The 27,661-nt window shown below is 43.0% G+C and overlaps 1 protein-coding gene across 3 annotated transcripts in view; it reads left to right on the forward strand.

Moving 5' to 3' along the window:
- The window catches only part of ASPSCR1 (ASPSCR1 tether for SLC2A4, UBX domain containing), a 33,121-nt gene that overhangs the window by 1,609 nt on the left and 3,851 nt on the right, over window positions 1–27,661 (forward strand). The window contains exons 4-13 of one of the 3 annotated variants that reach the window (XR_011683090.1): window positions 3,373–3,473; window positions 7,471–7,528; window positions 8,333–8,406; window positions 9,196–9,604; window positions 14,061–14,200; window positions 15,555–15,636; window positions 16,427–16,493; window positions 17,240–17,302; window positions 17,587–17,639; window positions 25,098–26,978. Coding sequence is in view for 1 of the 3 variants with exons in the window: in XM_071451463.1 (XP_071307564.1) it covers window positions 3,373–3,473; window positions 7,471–7,528; window positions 8,333–8,406; window positions 9,196–9,604; window positions 14,061–14,200; window positions 15,555–15,636; window positions 16,427–16,493; window positions 17,240–17,302; window positions 17,587–17,639; window positions 25,098–25,214 (1,164 nt within the window). In the remaining 2 variants the exon portion in view is untranslated. The remainder of the gene's footprint in view (window positions 1–3,372; window positions 3,474–7,470; window positions 7,529–8,332; window positions 8,407–9,195; window positions 9,605–14,060; window positions 14,201–15,554; window positions 15,637–16,426; window positions 16,494–17,239; window positions 17,303–17,586; window positions 17,640–25,097; window positions 26,979–27,661) is intronic. The other 2 variants (XR_011683091.1, XM_071451463.1) reach the window with 2 other exon arrangements.

Consider the following 27,661-nt stretch of genomic DNA (forward strand, 5'->3'; position numbering starts at 1 on the left):
ACAGCTTTAGAGTCTTCAGTGACATGTTCTGTGTTCATCAGTGGCCAAATGTCCCTATTTAGTATTATTTGCAAAGGACTTTTGGATGGTGTTTTCTCTAGAAATTATGGCCACTTTTAGGAGCGTAAAAATCTTCTATACATACCCCTGTGGCCATAGGCCTAACTTTTCAAGCAATGCATAGGTGTTACTGAGTGTGAACTTTTCATGATGTAAAAATGATGTGTGGTCTTACTTAAGTAGCCTGGCAATGGAGATTTGTCTGTCACTAAGTCATCTTGTTATTTGTTAACTTCCTCGTAAGAAGTTTCTCCATTTTCATGTAAGTTTCAGGTCTGTTGCTGCTGATCTCTTAATGTCTGTTAGCCAAGCAGCGTTAGTGGTGTTTGTTACAGGCAGTTAATGCAGCTGAGAGAAACTGATCGGTGAACTTTGTGGTGTGAGAAGGCTTTGCAGTCTCTGCTTTAGTTCACTCTGTAACGTAGTCTTGGGGGTCCCTGATGTTCATACTTTTCTCTGTAAAACCTCCGTGTTCTTTGCTTTGGCACTCATGCCTTTTTTCTGATTTGGGGGTAGAAAGACATTTGTGCTTGAAATAATGTCTTTACTTAAAAAAATACCACAAACCAGTAGCATCTGCTTAAAATTTTCACTGAAATGCTGTGGTGGAATGGAGGTTTCTTCCAGAGAAAAGTCTTTCTCTTGAAATGGTGCAGTGATGACTATCTGACATTTGCATCCAGTTTGGGAGGTATTGAAGGAAAACAATGATTTTATTTTTTTTTTTCCCTGAAGTTGTATTGCAAGAAAGGGCAAGAAGGACTGTTCACTGTTGGGAGAGGGGTTATAGTGTGGAATTGTTACATTAGATCACAAAAGAGAAGAGCTAAAGAAGTGTAAGTTGTTACTATTTAGTTGCAGTTCAACAGCACAACATACAGAAGTGAGGCTGCCCTGGGAGTGCTGGTTGCTCTGTCATGAAGGTGAGAAGATGCAGCAAATGTGCATGTGAAGAGTGGAGTCTAAAGAATCCCTGCCCCACAAACTTGAGCAGATTTTACTTTGGAGAATTTCACAGTGTAAGAAAAGACTTTGTACAGAACAATTGACTAAAAGGAATTCCCTCCCACAGGGAGTATGTGTTAAAAAATAGGGAATTCTGTAACAGCCAGGTGACTGTGACTGGGATGTAGTGGCAGTTCAGATGCAGACTCAGTCACGCCAGCTGGCTGCAGTAATATTGGGATGAATTTCATTCTGTGTCTTTTATTACTGTATGTTCTATTAAGATTATGTGTGTGGAAGTAGGTGTGCTTTCCTTTAGTTACCCTAGAGACAGAATACCGGTTTTGATTAATCATGAGTTTGTTCAGCAAATCTGGTGTTTTAAAAATAGAAAGCTTTTGGATTTGCCTTTGCTTGTGTAAAACATCGTTTCCTGTAAGACAGTTCTTTAGTGAAAAATGGAACAAATACCCTTTGTGAGGGCAGGTGCCACAGGAGCACCATCAGTACAGCTCTGGTGTTAAAGCTGTCAGCCTCTTGTTTAAATGTTTGTAAACTTAGACAATAATTGGCACTGGTTGTTGGAATACTAAGTAGCACCTGGGGTTTTCGAAGAGACTTTTCTAATGGAGTGAACAGGACTTTCGTGACATGTTTGGCTTTGAACTGTTGCCCAAAAACTGATGCAACTGGTAGTCTGAATTTCTGGCCTGGATTCTTACAGAATGGTGATGTCAGCTGTCATCGCTCTGCTGTAGCTGAGAATAATCTAAAGCTTGTCTCCCGTGTAGGAGAAACCGGGAGATTGTGTTAGTGGTGGGATGAAATGACACTGAACTGTCAGCTCATTATTGATGATGCCACTGTTCCCTTTATGCAGAAAAATTCCTGTCTCCAGCAGATCAGCATTTGCAGTCCTGTGAGGACTGGTGGGAGCCAAGGCAGATGACAAATATATTTCTCCATGGAAATCACAGTGAATTGCTGGAACTTTCCCGCTTCTCTGTAGCTCCTGCCCTCATGCTTGCACACACAGCTTGCACTTGGTGAGAGGCTGCACTGAGAGTATTAGTAGGGACACATGAAAACACAGAATGAAAGAAAGTGGCTTTGGCTATCTTGGCCTAATGTCCTTCTCAGGCTTTGGAATAAGGCCAGTTTTTGTGGACTTCTGCAAACTAAAGTTGACTGGAGAAACCAGGTTGTATCGAGTGGCTGCAGGACTTCATGTGATTTTTCTTTAGACAAGTGAACTAACTGGGAAAACTTGAGAGTTAGACATTCTGGAAAAGGCTGAATATTCTCTAAAAGGTTAAGATAACACGTAATAATCTGCAGAATAGATTATTATTCTCTAGAATAATCTAGAGAATAGATACTTCTCTATCTCTTGGTTAGCTGCTAAACTTTTCCCTTGGGACAGTCAGGAGTTTGAAGTTCTTTGGGTCTGACCCCAGCTTGTGTTCTGTGTTCACTTTAGAAATGTCTTGGGTTTTTTTGGGGTTTTTTTTTGGTTTTTTTTTTTGTTTTGTTTGTTTGTTTGGTTTGGTTTGGTTTGGTTTTTTTTGTGGGGGAGCGATAGGGAAGCAATTCTCTAAAGACTATGTAGTGCCTTATAATGTATGTGGATGTTCACATTCCAGGTTGGAAAAGATCTGTTAAAATCTGCAGCTAGCTGGCTCTTGCCTTTTTCTGCAGGTGTTCAAGAACTCAATAATTTAATGACCAGAATCATTGTTGAGATTTTTTGTTACTTCACTCTTAAATTGTATGTCAGAATGTGGTGGTTAGGAAGCATTAGTGAGTTGCAAGTTACAAACGTCATTCCTTCAGACTGCTAAGGGTTGTTTAGGTCTTCAGTAAAGCAGGGATGGATGGGAATGTGTTAATTGTTTCTGTGTGTGGATATGCAAGTGAGCTGTTTTGTCCCATGGAAGTTGTTCTGCAAAATGACGCTGAAGTAGACAGCTCTGTGTTGGTGTTTTAGATGGTGCAGCTGCATCAGTCATCTCTGGGTTATTGGAATTTGTTTTATGGAGCTGTGAAGACCCTTACTGTAAAGTTTCACCTGGTATAACACAGAACACCTCTGTTGCTCATGATGGCACATTATTTGGGATGTTTGCATTGGCTTTTCTCTGAATGTGTTGCAGTTCAACATAGGGCAGGGGAGAGGGGCCCATGAAAGTTGGTTAGTATTCCAGGATGGCCTCCCCCACACTCAGGAGCCATTCATCCCAACAAACAGGAATTCAGGCCAGAATACCTGCACTGATGAACAAGAAACACCAAAATATTTTAAAAAGTTGTGAAGAAAAAGAAGTTTTCATTCAATTTTCAGACGAATTAATTGTGGTGTTCTTATAGGTTCGGATAGCATTACAACTAGATGATGGCTCCCGCTTGCAAGACACCTTCCTCTGTCAACAGACCTTGTGGGAACTTCTCAACCATTTTGCAAAGATCAGGTGAGCAATGCAGTGAGAAAATACTTGTTTTGATCTCTGCATGCCACTAATTACTTGTTACAGTGACCCAGCTAAATCCTTCAAATTTGTAGAATTTACATTTATTTGATTGTGATTTCTCCTATAACAGAGATGTTTGCATTTTCCTTGCTCTTTCATATTTGACAATCCATAGTTTTATTATTGTTTTTTAATCCAGGAGTACCGCTCCTGATTCAGGGCGTAAACTGGTAACAAACTGCTGAAGCTGTGAAGATACTGGGATATGTTGCACCACCTTCCTTTTACACAAATCTGTTTGAAGTCGGGTTGGTGCTAGAGATGTGTGTGTCAAGCCTGGATGATCTCCATCCCCAGTACTTCTGTGCTGCAGTTCCCTGTAGTGCAGGGGCTTCTTTCATATGGGTTGCTGTTGCTTTTGAGGCTTGCTGTTGTGCAAGTTCTTCAAGGAAATCTGCAGCTCTCAGCAGGTTAATGTGGAATCTTCAAAAGACTGATTAGATCCTGTTTAAATGGAAGAATTTCTGGTGGTGTATTTATTGAACATGTACATGGGTTAGAAATCTTATTATTTTAGTCTAGTCTACATTGAGTGCTACCTCTTGTCTTTAGTTTTGATTTTAGAAGGCTGTATTGTTTTGAAATGTCAAGCTAATAAACTTCTCGGAGAGAGGCACTTCTTTTCTATTTTTCATGGTTTGGAAGAGGAAGCCTTGAAGCTGTGACAGCTGTTCTGTTTTTAATCATGGACCATGTCTACAATGTGACATTTATTCATAAGTAAAGGAACAGTATTCATGTAAATGCTAGAGATAAAAGAATTATTTTTCTTTTAATTGAGAAAAGAGGTAGGAAAAAACCACAGGTATCATTTTCCTGAGGGTTTTTAGTCCCCTCTTGTCCCTTACTACATCCTCTGTGAGGAGAGGAGTGCCTGTTGCAGTGTGGGGACTGCTAGACTGGTGGAAGGTGGTAGTGACAATGACATTGACAATGACAAATAACCTTTGTGTGGCTTTCTCACATATTAGTTGATTGTTTCTTTGGTTTAAATTTTGAGCTTTTCATATAATTTTGCTCTTTTGAAGTGGTTTTATTGGTTACAGGTCATTGTAATACTACTAGCTCATATACATGTTGCTCTTCTTAAGCTTCTAACTGCGGCAGTGTGCTAAGCATTCATAACTTCAGAACACAGCTGCTCTTTTCTGGCCTCTGGAAGCTGACTTCAGATGTTTGGATGGACTTTACAATCTTGATTAAGTTCAACAAGCAGCAAAGGTGCTGTGTGTGGTTTAGTCACAGAACAAGCTGAATCTACAGGCATCTGTATGGATTTAATGGGCTGAGTTGCTGTTCAATGTGTTTTGATTCAGTTGACTAACTAGTCAGTTAGTTGTTGATGTTTGCTGAAATCCTTCCTTGGACTCTCCAACTGGAGACGTTTTCCTGGAATGCTCGGCCGCTCTAAGTGCGTGAAGGGAAGTATTCTAAATCCACTGGAATTTCCCCTGGGTTTCCAGCATCCATCTTGGCCAGTTGGGTCTGAAGAAGGTCTGGAAGCTATTGTAGGGCTGCTCCTCCTCTCAGCGTGCGGCAGCCCTTGCACAAGATGTTTACAGGCCCTGTCAGATCACTACATGAAGGAATCTAATCTGCTTGCCGTTCCCCTTCAGAAGAGCAGCACATCAAAGAGAGGACAGTATGTTTGATGTGTGTGCTTGCCTCAGTGGGTGCATGTAATGGATTAGCAGCAGCTGGAGGCGGAGCCTGCTGCTTCCAAGAGTTAGGCAAAAATCAGTCTCTGGGGATCTTTGTGTGGAGTCTGTGCTGCAGAGGCTGGTTGAGAGCACACTGTTGTCTGCCCTATGAGCAAGAATTCTGCATTTCTATCTCCCACTCTTGCCTGCTTGCAGCTTCAGCAGCTTTATGGGCTGTTCTCCATAGAGCAGTTGCAATTCAGAGACTCAGAGACATCTTTGATAGGTATTATGATTCTTCACTGCTTCTTCACTGCTTCTTCTTCTACACTGGTCATTCATTCGGTTCAGATGTTTTCCACACATTTTTAGGAAACTCTTCAAAGAGTTTCTTGGATTGAAGTCAAAAGCGGTTTTTGGAAAAGTGAATGAAACTAGGTTCTATAAGTCAAACTGGCTTCCTCTCTATTGGTCTTTGGTGAGGACATGTTCTACTCTACCTAAGACTTTTTTCTCTTAAATGGTTGTCATCCACCTTTCCTGACAGGCAGCAGCTTCAGGTTCAAGCTTGTGTTCCGTGGCCTGTTCTGTCTGCCTTTTCTGTGATTCTGCACTGTTTCTCTGTGTCTCATCAGTCCTTTATCTTTTGGGCACCATTATTGAGGATTCCTCAAGGGATACAGCTAATCTTAATTGGAAGCAAATCCTATTGAAAATAAGGTGGGGATGAGTATCTTTCCTGGATTGTCTGGAGAAGTCTGAGTGCAGTAACCTGCTATGCTGTGCTAAAGGCACTCTCTGGTGATCTTTTGTTCCAGTTCTCCAATTGAGACAAGATTTTTTTTTCTGCCTTTCATCATCAGGCATTGGCCTTGGGAATTTCCTCGGGTACTGCTGCCAGAGGAGCGAGGGAGGTTGGAGCCTGGGTCTTATATCACAAGACAATGTTCTTTTGTATGAGCAACTTAATCTCTTGATTCCTGCAGAGCATTGTATAGTGTGTTTTGTTCCTGAAAGAGAATAACTAATTGCAGAATCACAAATGGAGGCAAACCTACTATAGTGTTGGTTTGGTTGTTCACCTTGAAGTTAACTGTGTTTCATAATCTGAAACTTGAATATAGTAGTTTGGATGCTCTGGTGTGTCTGTTGCTTTCTGCACAATGGGATTTGTTGTGGTGGCTGGGAGAAGTGTTCTGAAATAGTGGTCTTACAGTCTTGGTACTATGAACTCCCTGGAATATGTTGCAACTGGTCTGGAAGCAGTTCTCAGCTGCTGTCTTTCCTAAAATAGACCTGACCCTCAGGACTGGTTTTATAATTTGCTCTGTTTGGATTTGCTCTACCTCTGGGTTTCATTGTGACTCGCCTTGTCCCATACCACTGTGCTGTTGCCAGCTTTTAACCATTTGATCAAGATGGCATATAGACTGCTACAATTAAGCCAGACATCTCAGTTGTGGTTTGTGCTTAACAGATTTAGTCCCTCACATCCTTCAACTGGAAACCATTGATGTTCTCTGGCTCTTGAGAATTACTCAAAGATTGAGTATCATAATTTTCCAATGGCTCTCTTGATCCTGAGTGGCTTCTGGTTTCATTTATATGTCATTGTAGCTGAGTTTTGAGTCTCAGTTGAAATGTCCTTGATGAATTTTCATGGAATTTGATGGCTGTTTCCCTTAATTTTCCACTTCATAGGCTGGTTGACTCCCTCTCAGTTCAGTTTATTTTGTCACTTCATGCTGAGCTAAGTTTGGTTATGCAGACTCTGGAGTTCTGCTGGCAAGCAGGTTGCTAAAGTGCAAAAGGTGATTTCCCTGTTACATACCAGAAAATGCTACCTGTGTCCTAAGGTGGTCTTTCCCTGCTGGCTGGATATATTGCATGTCTGTTTGTGGAGTTCCAAGCTTTTCTAAGAGCAGCAGACAGACTGTGCAATGTACAGTCACTTCAGAACCACACGCTTCAGTGGCTGTGTGGATTTTGACTGTTACTTAAGGGATTCTTTTCCTACGTGACTCCTTGACATAACTTTGTTTCTGGTAATATTGCATCTCGAAATATAAGTGTTTAAATTATGTGATGCTGAAGGCACAATGTTTTAAGTGAAAGCATTGAAGGAAATTGTTTACTTAATGTCTAATAGTGATCCTGTGAACTGTGTAGTGGTTATTGCTGGAGAAAAACGGAGGACAGTGTTTCCTGCTGATTTCACTTTGTACTGTTGCTCTGTGCTGGTTTTGGAGGGGGTAGGCTGTTCTGCAGATGCTGCAGTGTTTTGCTCTTTCTTGCAGGGAGTTGATGGAACAGGATGGTGAATTGTCTCCAGTCTGTATTTACATGCGGGATGAGGTAAGGCAGCAAAGGCCTCTCAACTGTCTCATGTCCCTAAAACATAAGAAAACTTAGTTCTGCTTTCCAACCTGGAAAGTGTTTCTTTTGAACTTTCTTGAGAGGGGAAGTAGAAAAATGTTGGTCTTTTCAATGCATGACGTGTCTGTATGGAAAAAAGCTCTCTTGGAACATAACCTTGTGCCGTTGAGACCTCTGAGCCCATAAAATGAGCTCAATGACCTATTTGTGTTTTTCTTTCCAGCTTCTTTTAAAGCTTGAGTCAAAACAGTGTTTTCATTTTAATAAATATTTGCTTTTCTCTGTTTTGATCTTTTGCTATTAATGTTTTGTTAAATATTTTGTATGTGGATATTATGGAATTCGCTCTCCCTAGCTGTCCCCTTTACTTCCCACTGACCTCTGTGGACAGATCGTCTTTATTCTGGAATAGGTCATTACAGACAGATAGGAGGTGTATGTAAGGAAATCGTCTGTCTTGCAGCTCTGAGATGTTGCCTGTCGTTTAACTCCTGACATAAAAGTAGCTTTGCTGTAGTTGGATCCCACTTGGATGTGTGTATGGGATGAAAATACATGTAGGTCACCTTCCATTGAGACGATTTAATAAGCTGTGAATTTGCTGAAACAGTACAAGTTGATACAGATGGATTCAGGTCTGATTTTCAACTGCAGGAGTGTGTTTTCACCTGTTTCTTGTGTTGTGTGGTATTTCTTCAGATACAGGTTTCTTTCTATAAAGAGCTTTACATGCTTTCTTGTGGAATCAGAGGCCATAACTGCTCTCTTTTGGTTTTGTTGTAGATATCAGGAAAAGATGCCCTGGAGAGGACAACACTGAAATCACTTGGCCTGATTGGAGGCAATGCCATTATCAGGTTGGGAGAAGGAAAGTTTGGCCTCTTTATTTTCCCTTTCCACTCTGATGGTGAATTTATTTTGTTTCAAGTACCAAAAGAAAGACAAAAAAAAAAAAAAAAAAAAAGAAAAGTCACAAGAAAAGACGCCAAATTAAAACATTGCGGCATTCAGAAATTACTGCATTTGCCTGTTTATCTCAAACTGCTGCCCAGATGTGCTTTGCACAGCAGCAGATGCTGGCACTGACCAGTCATGTGCAGATTAAAAGAGCTTGTTTGTTTTTTTCTTTTTTTTTCTTTTTTTTTTCTTCCTCCTTTGAGTGGAACAGACAATTCAAAGTTAAAAGTCTCTCAGAGAGGGTAATCAGCTACCACTTCATTCTTCCCTGCTCTGGATCTCAGGCACTTAACTCCCAGCTGCTGCAGGCCCTGGGGGCTGTTGGGGGGTGAGTTTGGGACAGGGGCAACCTTTCTGTGATCTCCTGACCAGCTCTTTGTGGTATATACAGAAGGCAGGAGTGATTAGAAGCTGTGCTTTCCAACTGCCTGCTGATTTTCTCTAGAAGGCAGTTTTCTTGCAGAGGAGTGGGTCCTGTTCTGTTATTCTGCACAACCCTCTGGCCCTCTACCCCACACTTCACAGTAATTGGAGCTTGTTCTCTGTAAGCACCTGGAAGAAGAAAGTTATTAAATCAGGGTGTATTTGAGTCAGGTGCTGTCTTTGTGTCATGGACACATTAAGAATAGGGAGGGCAGCAGTCCTAGGATTATGATTTTATTTTTCTTCCTTTTGGTGTCTTCTTCAAGAGTTGTCATGAAGAAATGCAGTTCATCTGCTGGGGAGGGTGCCACGGTGCCTTGTAGTGAGCCAACAGTGAGGCAAGGCTCCATGGAAGAAGCAATGGATGTGCCACTACCTCAAGAAAACACATTTCCAAAGGACTTGGAGCACAGGGATGTGGCTATATCTTTAAACAGCTGCACACACAAGCAAGACTTGATTAAAGATTCTCATGCTAGCTTGGAGGAGCTGCAGCATTTCCCAGAGCCTGAGCCTACCCCATTTGTCTCTCTTTTTGGAGATGGAGAGCATCTGGGGGACTCTCCTGTAGCTGTACCATCTTCAAAGCTGCCAACAACTTTTTCGAGCCCTGGAGGTCCTTCTAAGCCAAAGAAGTCTAAGAACAGCCAAGAACTGCAAAAGGAGCAAGAACAGGTAAGGGAAAATGTATTTGCAGTTTGGGCAACAAGGGCTTTTTTTATATCATGCCTTGCCTGAGGCTGCACTCCCATGAGGAAAAAGATGTTTCCAGATTTAGGATTTTTTCCCTCTGTCACAGGATTAGGTGCCTTAATGACACACAGTTCTGTCTGAGTTCAGAAAGGAAGTAGGAAGGATTTGAGTTTAAGAATTTGCTGTCCAGAGTTAGGCAATAGAGACAACACAGCTGCATTAAATCACAGTCAGAAGGTCCTGCACCTCAGTGCCACAGATTTCATGAACAAATGGCCACTTTATTACCTGACCCTGTGACTTAATTTTCTTAGTATTGCAGATGAAGCAGAAACCTTCCATCCTTTTCCTTTTGTACTTCTCCTTGCTTATAGAAGTAGTTTTTGTCTTAATCTAAAATATCTTGCCTCTGAAGTAGTCTACCTGTCTCTAACTATCTCCCAGAAGGACAGATTGCACATCTCACCATTGTTGGGTCTCTGAAATAAAACTGTGTTTATTTAAAACTGAAAGTGCTTGAGCCCATGTTGAGATACCAGAACTGATGGCTGAAAAGTGCTGTGATGCCATTCCAGAGTCACCTGGGAATGACATTGAAGTGTGTTTTCTGCAGGGCAGCTGGATGGAATTGAATACCTTCAGGAAGGTTGGGTATGTCTGGCAAGTAGCGTAGCATGAAGTACAGGAGCCATTTAATTAATAATTTACTCCTTGTTATTATGCACTGAGAGTTTCCCGTTCTGGATTCTCAGTGAGCAGCTCTTTTCTTGCTCCTTTGGCTCATCACTGGGGCCAGCTTTCATGTTCAGAGATCCCCTTTGTTGTTTCTGACTCGTTGGTACCTCCTAGAGTTGGAGGTTTGAATCTCCTCTGGTCTGATCCAGCCAGGATTGAACAATAGAAAGCTATAAGTAGAAAGAAAGGATGCCTGTGGAGCTTCAAAGGGAGTTTAGTCCAGGAGGAATTTAGCAAGACTGCGGATGCTTTCACATTGATGTAGAGACTCTACCTTAGTTGACTTCTCTGTGGTTGCAGCCCATTTTTGATGAGTTCGGAATTGTTGAGGAGCAGAAGCCAGACCATGGAAGGACTCTGGAACAGCTATGAACTGCACAAGTAGCAGAAAGAGGCCATGCCAACCTGCAGTGGTGAATATTTGAGTGTATTAGAAACGTGTTTGGGTCTGTCTAATCAGTATTATTTAACCTTTGGAGCAGACCCTTAACATGGAGAATTAAACAGTAGGCTGGGTGATTTGCCCAGTCTCATGTGTTGCTTGCTTCAGTTGCGCTCTTGTCTATGAGGGGTTTGGGAAAGAGGAGTTTGTGCTGTGTCTGGGGAGAGAGAAGAAGTGCAGGGGTTTGTGGTGCTATCCTTCAGCAGTCTTGTTGCCCACACTTCTCTGTGCACTGGTGGGAGAGGCAGAACTTCATCATTTCACTGAGTGCAGAGCTGATGTGCAGCTGAGCATTTGGGCATGGCTGAGTGCTGCTGGCTGAAGGACTCACACAAAGCGATGTCTCTCTCAGAGTCGCAGTCCAGTGCAAAGCACTTCTGGAGCCAGCTGCCTTCCACTCTGAGAGCAGCTTGGGAAGCAGCTGCAAATTCTGTTGGGGGAGTTGTGTCCTTGTGTTAAACAGCATGTGATTTTGACGGCTGCTTTCAAGCCCTTTGATCTCTGGTACTTTTGCTGCTGATTGATTACATTTTGTTCCCTCCTCCACTCCTGCCATCTTCCACTCTCCTCCCAGCGGCAACAGCCAAGTGGGGCTAGCCACATGGCATCTGCTTTTTGTCCTTTTTCAGTCCTGAGGAAAAAAAACCCAAAACAAAACAAATTATTTTTAAACATCAAAGGTCCATTTTTGTAAAAGAATCTTCCCATTAATGCTTTGCCTGTGTGTGGTTTTTGAAGCTGAAGAGAGGCTGGATAAAATCTGTGCCGGCATCCCTTCGTTTCTTGGGCTAAAGATGGTTTACAGACAGCTGCAAGCTGACTTTGATGTCAGAATGTTAATTATTAGAAGGTAACTTTAAACCAGATTCAGCATGAGATTAGAGCTCCCAGAGGTGGTGGGGAGGAAGTGGGTCTCTGGGGAGAGCTTGCTGCTGTGGAAAGCACAATGACCCCTATTTCGCTTAAATCGTAAGAGTTTTCCTCAGCTTACCTGCTTCCCTGGGAGCAGGATGGTGACCCCAGAGTGAACTGCATTCTTCCTGACACCTGGCTTTGTCACAGAGGCTGCACTTACGTAGATGCTGCTGTGAACATACGGCTTCAGCCTCATGGTGAAAAATGCCTGGCATTTCAGCCTTGGTGGAAGAATAGACTGTGAAGAAGGAAGATGCCAAACCTTAGCACAGCATCTTTGGCTCCTGGAAGAAGTAGGACAGCAAAATGCACAGCTTGCTTTCCTCCAGTTTACATAATGGAAAGTAGAACATCCGTGTGGTGGCCATTTATTGTTACAGGAGATGGTTATTTTTTATCACAGTTGCAGAAAACACTGCGTGTGCAGTGGGCTGGGAAGTGGGTTAGTATTCCTGGAGTCTCTTTCATAATCATTGTGAGAAGTTAATTTTTGGATTCTGTCCGCGCTTTAGGACTGTTGGAGCCCACAGCAAGGAAGAGGAGGGAGCACTTAGGACTGGAATATATGTCTGCCTTGTGCCATCTTGGGTTCCCAATGCCTTGGCAGATGCCATTAACTGTCACCATAATTTGGATGGGGGCTGGCCCTTTCCCTTTGGAATCCCACTGCTGTTGGGATTAACTAAAGTCCTTGTTAGATCCAATACTAAATGGTAACTTCAGGATTTGCTAATGCAGAGTTTGGATACTTTGGAGTTCTCTCCATCATATCCTTGCACCCTTCACAAGACGCCATAGGATATGCCTCCTCAGTCTTTTGGGTTTGGCCTTGTTCAGAAGACATCTATTTTCACTACATGTTTAGAATGAAATGAAACTCAAGCCTGCTTGAGGAGATTAAAGTACACTGGGTTCTTGGGGAAGCCTGATTAATCCTCCTCTGGCCTCTGACATAGATGTGCCCTCAGTGGAGCACCAGGGGTTGGATCCCGGTGCAACCTGCTTCCCAGCAGATGGTCCTGGGCACTCGGGGTCCTTCCTGCAGCACTGGCACCCCCACCCCACCCGGGCCTGGGGAAAGCTGCAGCCAGGCTCCTGTACCCGCTCGTTAGGGCTGACCCTGCTCAACTTTCTAAAAGTAGCCAAAGGTCCCACCCACACAACCTCCATCTTTTAATTTCTCAAATTACCCTTTAGTGCCCACAAGTAGAGTGAACATTGCCTTGTAATTTGTGTTGTGCTTTAGACAATTGAGAAGACTCCTGTTCCCAAGTGGCCAGTGCCTGGGGGAGGGGTGAGTGGATGGAGGGAGGACATCTGGGTGTTAATTAGGATTGGAAAGAGTGTATGAGAGAATGAGGGGAGAAGAAATGGGCTGTGGGTTCATTCACAGAGCCTGTGGCATTGTTAAGCTGGCAGCTGACTAGGAAGAAATGCTGGATTAACTACCAAAATTTTTGTTCCTGTGAGCCTCTTCAGCCATGAGCTGTGTCCTCCCTGCATCTCCTGTAGCCTTCAGTATGCTGTTCTCTGTTTGCAAGCTTTGTTCCTTTAAACAGTTTTGCAATTTAGAAAGTTTGACTTGTTTGAGATCCAGGAGGTGTAACTGCCTCTCGATTGCTTGACTCTGGTCGTGGTTTGTATTCACACAGGCACAGCTGCTGCTTTGGGCAAAAGAGAGAGTAGCCAGCACATAACCTTTCCTGGGGAGGGATCCATTAAAGTCCTGCTGCCTGCAGAGATGGCAAATGCTCTCGATCTCAGTGGTTGGGGCTCCAGTTTGGGTTTTTTAGGGGATTGTGGGAATTGGCTTGTTTTGTTTTGGTTTTTTCATAACTGCAACCACAGCTGTAGGCTCGACCCAGTTGCACTGGAAGGTTTGCCATCATGACACCCAGCTCTGGGCTCTGGAGGCTGGGGGAGCAGGCAGCCAGGCTTTCTGTGCCCTGCTGGGCAGGTGAGAAGTGTGCAGCTTGGAGTGCCTGCTCTCAGCTCTGTTGTGTAGGGCAGGTGGCCAGTGAATGTTTTAAGTACCTTTGTTGCAGCTGATGTCCAGGGAGAACTGCTCTCCTGCATCTGTGTGCTCTGGTTGCAGCAAAGGCTGATCTCTCACTTTGTAAGTGCAAAACAAAAGAGTTTTACTGTTTAAGGGATCTTTCTGCACACAAGAAACCAGGATAAAATTTTGAAAGGTGTGCAATGAAACCCTGCAGTGGTTTAGTTCAGAGAGCTGAACGGGTCAAAAGACAGTTTGTAAATACTCTCCTGTTACTCTTTTTCAGGAACCTTATAAGATAAGCAGAGCAATGCATTTAAAACTAATTGGAGCTCATTTTTTTTCTGTAGCTTGTAGAACGTGAGCCCCTTATATGTCACCTAGACCTACTGGAACAACTTTCTGATGGCCCAGAAGAGCTTCCTGATGAATTTTTTGAAGTCACAGTGGATGATGTACGGAAACGTTTGGCACAGCTGCAGAATGAGAGGCAAGTTCCCTTTCTGCTGTGACTGAGATTTGCTGTGTCCTGTTGTTGAGCAGAGTGACAGTGATCAGCAGAGCTTGTTTTATTTTTGGCCAGTAAGAAACACCTTATCCTCCAAGTAACCGAATTAACCTTTTATTAGACCTCATCAGAAAGACCAACTTAGCCACAAGGCAAGACCTGAGAATGTTTGGAAGAGGCATACACACACACACACATATGGAAATTATGTGAAGGAAGCTGACTAACAATGTATTGCACTGTTCAGGTAGCTTGCTTTCAAATATTCATGATTTTACTTCATCAGACTTCAGTTCAGTAAAAACTCGGATGAAGATAAACTGCCCTTCCTGTCACAGCACCATTTTGCTGTTTGTATGTTTCTTGAAGAAATTAATTTCGTGAATGTATTTAGTTTCAAGTGGGTCAAAGCATTCCTTTAAACATTGCAATAACTCTCCAGGACTGTGAAACAGTCTCTTTTATGCTATAGCCAAGTCCAAGTTGAACTTTTTACTTAGAGTTGATTTTTTTCCCACAGGCCACTGAGTACACAGAATATGGCCTGAAAATTGCTCTGCTGTTTGTGGGTCTGGAGTATTTAGTGGTACAAATGTAGAGTCATTTGGTTGGGGATTACTGGAATACAGGCCCCCCAAAAAGACCCAATTTCCAAATTTGCTGATGCTTTCCCCTTACACGCAGGGATAAAAATAAAGGCAAGTTACACATCAGTTACTTGGATACAAAGAAAATGTACTAAAGCTGAGCATAGGATCTCTTGGGTCTGAGCTAGTTTCTTTGCTTATGGGAAAATATGTAATTACTTTCTTACATTTATTGTTTCCTGTTAAATACAAGTAGACTTTTATTTTGTACCCACTATTTATTTTAATAGACATCTACAATGCCAGTTCTTGAATGATCTGAAACTTTTCATTTTTTTCCCTGTTGCTAATTTCATTAATTTAATTTAATTTAATTTAATTTAATTTTTTGTGCTGGCATTGTTTTTCAAGTTCAGTAGCTCTTCTGCCCCTGTGGAGTAATAATGTCCAACCCTAGCCTTTGGTTTATTGGATTAACAAGTCCACCTCTTCTTGAGTAGTCTAAGCAGACTCTCCTGTCCTCTTAGGATCTTTTTTGCATCTGCTGTCATGAACTTGTACAATAAAAGTAATTTTATATAGTATTGTTGCTGATGCTCAGTAGTTTCAGGAGGTAGGGAAAATGCTGTGAGAGATGCATTGAACAGTTGATCAGTTCTCATCAGCCCTGCTTGGGTCTTCTGCTAGCTTAATAAAGTAAAAATGCATTGTAAAATTACAGACAACTTGCCTTCTTCCCACGTCTGTAGGAAACGCCTGGAAGAAGCTCCACTGATGACAAAGTCCTTGAAGGAGTCCCAGCTGAAGGAGAAGTTGGAGCGTTACCCCAAGGTAGTATTTGTTCGTTTTCCAGTTCCTCTGGCTATCCCAGACTTGGGGATTGAGTACCTTGGATTCAGTTGTGAGACTTTTCAAATTCCCATCCCTATTAATTGTTTCTGGGACTTGCATAACAGGAGTGCCATGTGAAAACAGCTGTACTGTAATATGGTAATATGTCACTGGTTGAGTGACAGGCAGTAGAGTTGCTTCTGTTCTGTTCCAGATGTCTCAAAACCTTTCTGTTGTGCACACATCAGTCTGTATGACTGAGCCTTCCTGCCTGCTCTCTGTAGACATTTTGTTAGAAACTCATTGAAAGTGAAATGATTCAGTGTTACAGGTTGGGTTTATTTTACTCTGTAACTCTGATCCTTGTGCAGTTTCCTAGTGAGGTGCTTTCTGACCAAGCTGGAGGTGCAAAGGTCAGGGGTACGTCAGGAGGATTCCTGCTGCTGTGGACACATTGGGATGCCAATGAACTGTCTGCACCTGTCCATGAGGGTCTGTCTTTGTTGTTGGGGCATCATTTAGCTTAGGGAGCTCCTGCTCTCTGAGCAAGTGCTGCTGCATTTTACATCACATGATGAGCTCTTGTGCCCCCTCTGAAAGGCAGAGAGCCCTTGTTCCCTGAGGAGCTGCACAGCACTGTTAGCCAGGTTGCTCTTCTGTCCCTGTAAATACCTCAGATCTCCCCATTAAAGAAAACCAACAAGTAAAGAACTTGCAGGTTCTAAGCCAAGGGCAGGTGTTACAGAGCAGTGCTGAACCGCTGTCCTGATGGGCGTTGTCTTTGCTTCAGGTGGTGGTGAGAGTTTGTTTTCCAGACCGCCACGTTCTGCAGGGCTGCTTCCGTCCCACCGAGACTGGTAAGACCAACCAATCACACAAGGAGAGTGTGTCTGAACAGGTCACACTGTTGCCTGGCAAAGTAAAGCTGCTCTGAAGAAGCAGCAGAAGGTAGTTACACTGTCATTGTAGGGCCCTGAATGGACTAAGAAGGGACTTTGGGCTAGTTAAGTTAGCTGAGGGCTACTTGGTGGAGATGGCAAAATACTTGTCCTTGTGTAGACAGGAAGCTGTCTCACTCGCTGTCCCCGTGTTTGTGTCGAAATGATGTGTTACTGGGATGCATTTGGAGACTTCCTCTGACTTAGTGTGTAAAACGTTTTTCACCCCCTTCCCCAATCCAAAATCTACCCCAAAAAGCAGGAAGGAGGAAAAAAAAAGAACTTCAGCAACTCTACTAAGAGAGGATATACCTTTATGGTTCTGTCAGTTCACAAAAGGCAATCAATCAGACCATGCACCAAGTAGCTCTTACTGTTATTACTGGAGATCCTTTTATTCTCAGCTGTTAACCATGGTTACCTGCACAAACTTTTTTGATAATTTTGTAGGCATCCTTAGATTTTTCCAAGGGACCAGCACATCAAAATGATTTATTTTGTTTGTTTTTTCTACAAGAAATTTGTGAGAGCAGTTGTGTACTTTGGAGTAAAAGGCAATCTCCATACCTTCTAGAAGGCATTTCTGCTGTTGCAAGTTAGTCTTCTTGCCCAACATTTGAAGAACCAAATGTAATTTAGCAAACCTTTCTCTCCTTTTTCCACAGTTAGCATTTTGAGAGACTTTGTAAGAAGCCACCTTGCTGATGCAGAGTTGCCATTTTACTTGTGTGAGTGCTGTTGGTAATATTTGGCCTTACTTTATAAAGTCTGTTTCTAGCTGTGGGATGTTGATGCCTGAGGGATGACCTGGAAGGGAATGCCTTCCCTAAAACACAGCTTCACAGTGCAAAGAAGGTGTAACCCGCTCCCTTAGCCATGTTATGCTTCTGTCTGAGAAGCAGCCTCTGTGGGCACATGAATGTGTCACCCCTTCAGAGAGCAGGGATGCCTCCCATACCTGTGTTTGATGTTCTGGTTGCTAGGTGTTTTATAACTTGTTTTTTAACTTCAGTTGTTGCACCTCCCAGAATCATCTTGAACGATGAAAGTCTGACGCTGTTTGAGGTAAGGACTCATACATGGGCTCTGATTCTCTCTGCTTTGTGTTCCCCTTACCCCTGCCTCAGGCTTCAGTTACCTTTAGAAGAAGCTGGGTAATGCTGTAGGCTTCTGCTCAGCCAAGGCTAGTGGAACCAGGTGTTTTGGAGCACAAGCTCTTCACCAGAAGAGGTCCACCTTGTGCAGCAATAGGCAGAGGCACACGGGGCAGGGCTGGGATTCCCATTCTTTGGTACACACTGCAGTTAACCTGGGATGTTGTTGTGAAAGCTGAGCTGAGCTCAGTGTGCTTTATCTGTAGCTGGACTAGGGTAGTAAGAGATGAGACTCAGTGTGGACAGGGAACTGTTTTCAATTGCTGCAGTGGGAGCTAGAGGCCATATTAGACAAAAATCTGACTTCTTTGAAATCACTGTGTGAGAGTCAATGTGCACTGAAGGATACGCATTATCTTTTGTAATTTTTCTCTGAAAACACTGAAATACAGGTTTTCAAATTCAGATTCCTGGAGATTTTTTGCAAGTGTCAGATAAGGTGGTCCCTGGCCAGAGACTATTGGCTGTGTAGATCACACATCTACATTAGGAGTGACTGATTTTGCCAGTGACTTTGCCCCAAACTCACACTGTTTAAAATGTTCTATCATTCAGAGCTGCATGGACCATTCCAGACTGGTGCACCAGAAATTCTTCAGAGTAAAGGCTCATGCAGCAGCAGCGAGAATTCTTGTTTGATGCCCCTGAGGGAGCAGAAAGGCTGAGGTGGGGAGAGGGATAGAGAAAGGGACTTTTCAGGCAGCATGGTGAATTAGGTAGTGATTAACATGCCTTGGAAGTTGTTTGCCATGGAGTTTTCCAAGTTCCACAACTTGCTGACCAGGCCATGTGGAAGAAATACACATGCAGATGCTTTTAGATGATTGAATATTCAGACCTGTATCTGCCTCCTGTTGATCTTCTGATGCTGGTTCTGGTTTCCCTTGTTAACCTTGGTCTGTTTTCTAAAATCTTCTAAATCCTCTACTCACCTCTCTTTACTCCTTGCCTGCCTCCCCCGTCCTGCAGTTCTGTTCTTCTATTTTCTCTTTCTCAGTGCACGTCTCATGTTTCTCTGGATGTCTCCTGAAACATGACTTTTTCAGTTAAGCACCGCAGGAATAATTGCATCTCGTTGTCTTTGAAATAAGAAACCTTTTGGCAGGAATTTTGTTTAATTTGCTGTGTTAAAGCCTTTGTTCTGTACCTGGCACCATTACTGGTGCTTGTTACCCGTGTGGCAATTTCCCGGTTTCCTAGTTGTGACATTTACTGTGAAATTCATTCTTCGTGGCAGCTCCCTGAGACACGAACACATGTTAAATTAGTGCTCTTTGAAGACTTGGAGATGCCTTACAGCCCAGTCTTAGAGACTTCATTAGAAATCACAGCTTTGTGAGGGACCAGGTCAATTTTAGTGTCAGACATCTCCAGTCTGCAGTGGCTTTCCGTGGATTGCAGCGCTTGCTGGGGCACATGGCAAAGGTGCAAAAGCCTTGGCTTTGATACAGAACTGGGACTGCTCAAGATGCTGTGCTCAAAAGTGGAAAATTCTTTGCAAATGGACGGTTTTAAGGAAAATATTTTTTCTCATTTCTCATATCTTCTCTGTCACCATGAAAGAGACATAACATCCAACTAAGATAAAGCATCAAATCTAAACCTGATTAAAGATATGTTTTTATTCATGCCACATGTACTCACACCATAGTCAAATTAAACTGGTGGTTATGTTGAGAATTTGGGTGTAATTAAAGTAAAATGGAGTTTTTAAGCACAATCTTAACTATACAGAACCTGTACAATTACTTGCCAAATGTGGAAAGCAAGTAAAATCTCATCCTTAGAATATTTTTTAGGGATTGTAACATGACATTACAAAGAGATTGTTATCACATTAGTTAACAGTTGCATGACTTTGCATTTTTGGCTTACCCAGCTAGCTCTACATAGATAAATGTGATGATGTGCAGGGAAAGTAATTTGAGGCAGCTCAGTGAGCTCTTGCATTGATCATTATGGCTTTGCAGCAAAGTCTTAAGGTGGTGAAATCATCAGCTCATTACTAAATAGCAGTCAAATCAAAAACAACCTCCTTCCAAAAGTGAAGTATTCAGAACAAAATAGAAAACATCGCTGTGTATGGACCAGGATTTGTCTGAATAACCTCCAGATCTGGTCTCACATCTTCAGAAGGAACTGGTGAAGGTGCAGAGAAGGGGAATGAGGTTCACCAGAGATCTGCAATGTCTCCCATCCAAAGAAAGACCGAACAGGTCAGGATTTGCCAGTCTGTAAAAGCTGTGACTGGAAAGGGAATTACGTGCCAAGGAGAAGCTGGAATGCATTGAGTTCTTGAGTATGAGTGAGCGGCATCAAGTGAGGCAAGCAGGAGCTAGAATAGATGGAAGAAGGTGGTTGTTTGTGTGTCAGAAAACTGAGGCGTAGAATTCCTTGTCACGGGGTGCCATATACTGAAAGGATGAACTGATTTGAGAGAAATTTGGACAAGTTCAAGGAAGATATTTAGTAAGTGTGTCTTAATATATAGAAGCCTTTTCAGGAAGCTTCTAAACTGAAAACCATTGCTAGCTAATCACTTGTAAGCAAGGATACTCTTTTTTGTTGGTCTGGTTTTTGTTCTCTGTGAGGGTACTGGCTGGATTGAACGGACTTCTGCTCTGCCTATGGTTCTTCTGTCCTTGGAGAGCTGTGTTTAATGCCAGTGGCTGTGTAGCCTGTGTCCCTTGCTGGGGGCCCTTCAGCCCTTTCAGGTCACGGTCTGTTATGGCAGGAATGATTCTGTGTGTTTATAAACATTTTACTTGGATGAAGCATCAAACATGAAAGAAACAATTCCTGACGAGAATTCCTTGTCATGCTTTTCTGGTTACCCAAACTGCTGTCAAAGACCACAGAACTCTGACCTGTGAGGATGGTGCCTTATCCTGTTTGGCCTGGCTGATTGTGGGAGAAGTTTTGCTGCTGTTAACCAATGTAAATTCTTATTCCTCTTTAATGTTCACCATGTTAGTGCAGGCCCCATGCCATAATTTTCCTGCTTGGTAAGTTTTCCCTTCTGCTGGGGTCTGGGTGCCTGGGAGAAAAGGGGCTGAAGGGCCTTTCTGCTCTGGACAGAGACAGATGTGGGAATCACTCCAGCTGTTGTGTCCATGCCTACTGTGTCATTGTTGGATGCCGTGTTTGGAGGTGTCTGTTCCCAATGAGGCTGCACTGCCTGAGCCTCAGGGCTCTCAGCAGAAATAAGAATGAAAGAGGTAACCTTTGTGGTGCTGGGGTAGGAGGGGCAGCACTGGGGGTAGGACCTGCTCACTGCTTCTCACATGAGGCTGTGGCCTTCTAAACTGAGAAGTCTTCAGACTGGGAAGAGGTTTGTATGGGCCAAGGGTCCCCACTGGCTGCAAACTGAGTGTTGTAGGGCAGGCTGCAGTGCCTGACTGCACCCTGGATGGGGCTAGGCTCTGTGCAGGGGGATTTGTAGAGACCTTTCCCTTATCATTCATCTTGTGGTCCATGGAAGGGAAACATCTTGAACTTTAGTCAGAGCTCCCCTTCTGTTCCCTGATATGGGAGAAGGCAGGTGAAAGGACAAAGCTGCTCTGTAAAGATAGGAGAGAGATGGTTAAGGTACTTTGTAAAATAATGTGCCTTTGGGGCTGGGGGATAGAGGAGCTTTTGCTCTAAGGTGACTTGGCAGTATGCAGCACCCCTGTAGTGAGAAAGTTCTGGAATAACAGAGTTGTGGTGCATAGGATGTGACTGTGAAGGAAGTACTGTGGAGTCTGCAGTTCTTCCAGACATCATAGGAAAAAGAGAGCTTGGGTAAAGTAACAGTACAACTAATTGCTCAAGTTTTTTGATGTATCTTTGTTGGGTTTGGAGGATGTGTGAAAGGTTCGGGAAGAAATTTGTCTTTGGTGGTAATACATCTCTTTAAGGGTTCAGGTTGTATCATGCAACTGCCAAAATTCACCACTTTTGCCGCAAATGCTGCATGTCACTCATGGTAGCTGTGGCCTCTTGGGATGCTTGGCATTTGATGTGCTCCCCTTATGGAGAAGCCTGCACATAACCTGACTCTTGATTTTTCCAGAGCAGGTACTACCATAGTGTATCCAGCCATTCTGGATTTTTTCCCAACATTTAATTTTCATGTTATCCCAGGTCCTAAGTTAGCAGTAGGTTATCCTCCACTCTAAAGATGGTGTTGGTTTTGTTGGTAAGGAAAAATGGATGGTGTCTGAGGCAGTAATGTGGGCACATTTGCGCATTCAGATATTTATAAATTACTGAAATTTGTGCTGAAGCCAAATAGCAGAAGTGACTGCAGATGGTGGAATACCATATTACCAATATTTCTGCTCTTTCCACCCTCTCCCTCCATTCAAGCTGACAAGTTTGGCATCACATTCATTACATTCTACCACTTACAATGAAGGGAGAACCTTTACGCTGCTCGCAGAACCAGGAAAAAAGACAACTGTTGTTGACTTGTTTGCCAAGATACTTGGAATGAAAGAACTGTCTGAAGTGAATGCTCCCAAAATCTGTGTGTATTTACAGTATAGTGAACACACAAATTGGCAGCAATGTGGAGTTTTTGGAACCCATAAAGACTTCAAGGCATTGCTTTGATTTTTTGTTGTTGCTGTTTTTGCTGGCGGCCTTCTCCTCATGTCCCTTGAAGTGTTTTATAATGTTCTGCTCTCCAGAGCTGATCAACCACAGGCTTCCCTGTTGTAGCACTTGGCTTTGGGTTCCTTGTAGCTCCAGTGGCTTGTTTGTGTTTTTTTCTAGGCTGTCTGAGCTTTTCAGAGTTGCTTCTTAGCTTCTTTCTCCTCCCAGAAACAGGCAGTTTTGTAGTGCATTTCTGGGGTGGATTAAAAAAAATCATTGATTGCTGTGTTAATACTAGGAAATATTTAGCAGAAAGTAGGAGTACCAGTCGCTGGAAAAGTCGAGGCAGCAGAGAGGGCAGGAGGCCATCCTCTGTCTACAGAGGAGCTACAGGACTCCACAGGCTTCCACATAAATACTTAGGTCTTCTAGTCAGATCTTAGAGTGCACTGAGTGTTTCCTCTGTCACATACCAAGAGGCAGAAATCCAGATGAGCTGTTTGTTCCTTTCTTTGTCTCTGGTTCTCTTTCCATATCCCGTTTATTAATGCCAGTTTGGGCCGTGCGTCTGGCGGGCTTGTTCAGTGAACCTGACTGCGACTCAGGCAGGATGAAACCTTCTCCCTTGGCAAGAGTCTGAATGCAATTTCGGAAAAAATTACTTCATCAGAGTCAGTTCATCAGAGGCATTTCCTGTGGCAGGCCTTGTGGTTATTGCACTCACTGGCAAAGAAAATTGCAATTAATACTGATATTAATCCAGCACAGAAGATGGCATTCACCTAAAAGTCTTAGTCTTCTCCATCCAGGATTTTATCATCTGACTGCATTCGGTGGCAATCTCACCTTCCCTTTGTGGTGAGGTCTGTTACATGTGCTTGCCTCATGGTGCTGGCTTCCAGGACAGCTGGGTTCTTTGGTCCAAGAGAGGGTCCTTGCACAACTGAATTTGGAGTGGAAATCCTGCCCAAAATGTTCACTGCTACTGCCAGTTTTGAAGGCCAGATCTTTCTGATCTCAGCTATCAAGGTCTCAATGAATGCTCTTTGTACTTGGATGTCTTAATAAGTAGCCTTCTCAAAACAATGGTTTTAAATCTTATCTTTGCCTTACGAATTTTAAAGGTCCCCTGCCCTAGCTGGATCAGATCTCCTCCATGTTGGCCACAGAATATCCATCTCTTCTGGCAGTTGAAGCCCACATTGGGCAGCTTTGTTCTCAGGTTATAAACTTGAACCTCTTGATCTGCCTCTTTCACCATGACTGTGGTGTTTATTTCTGTCTCAGCAATGCTGTGCAGTCTTGCTGGAGAAACTTTTGATCCACCGGCCTTCCAGTTGACTTTTCCAAGAGCTAGTTTATGTGTTTGGGGTGTGTGTACTATGCAGTATTTCATGTTGGTAGCTTGGGTTTCTCCTTCCATGTGCGTGTTCCTTTGAAGTGCTTATGTTCTTATTCATCTTCCTAACATCAGTCTAGCAGCAGACCTGTGGCACTCTGATCTTCTCGGATTGTGTAACGGAAAGAATGCTGCTCCTTCTGGCAGCTGCAAGCTCCCTCCCAGCCTCTGCCTGGCTGACAGCATTGCTGCCAGGGAGGAGAAGAGCTTCCCGAGAATAATGTGCATCATCCGCAATGCTCTGTTCTAGGATTTTTTTGCATATGTATGTCTGAGAAACAGGAAGTATTGAGGTGTTATTTGAGGAGGGCTCTGCCTGAAATATTTTCTGTGTTCTAGAGGACAAGTTACTAAAGCATGCAGTAAAACAAAGCAGAAATGTGTCTCTGCTGTATCACAGCTGGATTCACCAGGGACTGTTGTTCTGAAGTGGGTATTTTTATCGTGGAATGTGAGATGCAGCAGCCCCAGTGCCACTCCACAGCCAGGCTGTCACAAACCACGCTCACCGCTGCAGTGTCTGAGTAGCGTCCACTATCTCTGGCTGAAACTGGAGTTACTCAGCTGTACTTTCAGACTAAATGGGGCTTTATGAGGTCTTCAGATCTCTGAAAGTGTTCATTTAAACTTCTGCAACTGTAACCAAGCAACTTCATCCAAGATGGATGAAGCTGTGTTACATCTTTTAAAAATCTGAGGAGATTTGAATAAGTAAGTATCATTTAGAATGATACTTATTAAATGAGAAGGGTAATAGCAGGATATGGAGTTCCTTTCCTTCTTGCCGCAGTGACTTTCTATTCCTTCAGAAGAAAGCTGTCCTGTGATTATGACCTTGGATGGGGCTCTTGAGACTTGCATGCTTAGTTCTCATTGCTGCTGCTGCCATCCTGTGTGACCTTGAGTAAGTTATCTCTTTAGGTCTCAGTTTTTCATCTGTATAAAAAAGAAAAGCCCCCAAAACCAGAAAGAAAAACAGGAAACCCACAAAAATAAAAACAACCCACAAACTCAAAGTATTTTTAGTTACATTGCATCTATATAATTGCACAATGGACACCATTTTCAGTTGGATTTCTAGGTATTGGTGCAGTAAATCTGAGTCTATGTTGTAAATACATCTTGGACAGTGTGATTTGAACATTATGGTTCAATAGATTAATAGCATCTATTTCCCCAGTCAGAATGGCAGGTTTTTTGGCTGGAAATCAAAGCAGCAAGGAAGAGAAATGCTGGGTGTTGGAGTGTTGGCTGTTGGCTCAATCCTATTGTAGTAATTCTCTGCACATAAGTGAGTGGAGCTTTTTGAGTTACTTGTTTTGAACATCCTTTGATTCTTTTGGTCAACCTGGCAGGCTCCTAAGAGTTCTCAAAACCTGTTCTGATTCACAGATGTTCTTGCAGGAACCCTATGCAGTGAAGAACTGCAGAGTTGTTCTAGAAACGTTGTCAGATGCATTAGAACAACTGCAAACATTAGAGCAGCTGACTCGAGGATACAGTTTTCAGGTGATGGTTTGCCCCGTGTTTGATCATTACATTCACAGGTGTTGGAGAATACTGAAGGCTTTGACTTTGGGCTCATGTGTTCTCAGGGACAGAATCTAAAACCTTCTCATCTTTATGCCGTGACAGTCCTTGGACAGTGGATCGTTCTACTGGCCTGCTTTTATTTTTTCATGTGAAAATGCTGCAGATTTAAATACTTCAGGTTACAAAAAACTCTGGGACAGTTAGGTCCTGCCATGACTGGCTGCAGAATTCCCAGGTGAGGTGTAGCTGGCTGCCTTCTGTGCTGCAGCCTCAGGGAGTGCTGGGATTGGGGTGGTACCTGACAATTCCACACAAAGAAAGCTAGACCAAAGGCTCTGTGCATGAGCCAATAGTCTGTTTGAATTGGAGAAAAAAAACCTCATTGGATGGAGGTTTGGAAAGAAAGGACTCCATGTTGGCTGACCCCTAGGAAAGGATAGGGATGTAGGGAAAGGAGCCCTGGGAAGGATGTTGCATTCTGTGTACTGCAGGGCTGCTGTGTAGCCCCCTTAAGTTTCTTTCAGTTAAGATTTTGAACTGAAACATTCAAGCTGATGTTCTGCCAGCAGTAGGAAATGGTTGTGAACGTGGATCCTGAAACTGTGAACTATGGTTATTTGACGACCTGTGAGTAAATAGGGTAGAGGTTTATATTGGGGCAGTCTGTCTATATGTTTGTTTGTTGAGTGAGTCTGTCTAGCTCTTGGTCTGTATTTCTCACTCTTTCTCTCTTTGTGCCTCACACAGGCCCTGCCATGAATTTTCTCTGACCCCTTGGGGCCATTCCCACATAAGGCTTTGATGTGTGTGCCCAGAGCTTGATTGACAAGGAAGTTTCAGTGGCAGCAGCAGGGAAACGAAGAGAAAAGGGCAGGGCTTTGAACTAAAGGGCTTTGAGTTCTGAGTTTCTGTGCTTACTTATCTCCTTCAGAATGTTAATTATTTACCAAGATAATTGGTCGGGAGGCAAAAAAAAGAGAGGGGAGGTTATTAAAAAATTCCAACACTAACACACTACAAAAACCTCATTTTCCAACTTGCAGCTGGCATGAAAAGGATGTTGTGTGTAAAAGGGCTTGAGTGTATGTGTGTTGGGGGGGCCTTTTTTTAAGGCACCCATTTCCTAAATAGACAAATGCTGCAGGAACATCAAAGCTCTTTTGAGAGTTTTTTCTGGGATTTCTAAACCATGTCTGGTACTTTGTAATTAAAAAAGTTTATGGAGAGCTGTCTTTGTGACTGGAACAGGCAACCTTAGGCCCTGTTGATTGAGGAATGAAATGTTAAAAGACCTAATAAATAATTATTTTGCTAAAATGTCAGTTCAAGGATGTGAATTTGCCTGGATGCTTTAGCAGGAGCTGAGTCTTGGAGCAGAGTGACAAATGTCTCCTGTTTCAGCCTAGCGTGATGTTGACTGTGCTGCACGACACAGTCTCCTGTGGCCTCTGGATTAATGTCAAAGAAATGCGTAACACCATATGCTCCTCTGAAGCTTGGAGGCAGGAAGAGAGGTGAAGCTATTTCATTTTGCCTTCAGTTAATACAATTTTATTAGTCTCCATATTAGGCAGCAGTCCACAGCCTCCTCTGTGAAGATCAGGGTTCTTTTGAGCTCTGGTAATTGCTGTGCTGGATTGGGTCCAAGGACCATCATTCCAGTATCCAGCTTGGGCTGATGGTGGCAACAGAGGCTCAAGAAAACTCCAGAGCAGTCAGTCTGCCCTACACAGTTCCCAAGTACGTATGAGTGATACCAAGTGGGGCATTGCCTTGCTTTTATCTGGTTATTTATTTATTAGATCAGTGTGACAAGTTTAGTGTTACCATTTTGCCAGGGAAAATGTAGACTATTAATTAACATTGCTGTACAGTTTCTGGCTATAGTGGTACTTGCCTCTTTTACACCATGATGATTTGGTTTTTTACCTGTCTCTTAGTACAAGGCTTCCTAAAAGCTTAACAGAATTGTTTCAGCTAGTTATTCTTTATGTGGTATTATAGTGGCATATAATGCATGTAATAAATATGATGGTTATTTTTTCAGAATTCTTTCTGGAACAGCTGGTTATGTCATATCATATTAATCTTCTGCATATCATACTCTTTTAGAACTCTAAGCCTGAGCTTGCAGTAGTGTCAGTTTTTAGAATGAAATTTAGTCAGTTTGTCTGTCTTGCTCTCTGTTTCCCTTATTAACACTTGGATTCACCACTGGGTGTGGTGGTGTAGTGCTTTGTAATGTATCACTGAGTTTTTTTGAAGAGGTGGTGTGACACTGGGGCCACTGTAGGTGACAGAGCAACCTCCATAGGTAGGTGCCTCCTAGATACCTACAGGTGCATTTGTGATTCCTCAGTTGGACAGGGGGTGTGTGAGTCCAGTTTCACAGTTTCTCTGGTGCCCAGAAAAGGACCAAAAGA

Source organism: Agelaius tricolor, unplaced genomic scaffold (genome assembly GCF_023055355.1).
Source record: "Agelaius tricolor isolate 1412-34295 unplaced genomic scaffold, bAgeTri1.0.p SCAF_32, whole genome shotgun sequence".
NCBI lineage: Eukaryota > Metazoa > Chordata > Aves > Passeriformes > Icteridae > Agelaius > Agelaius tricolor.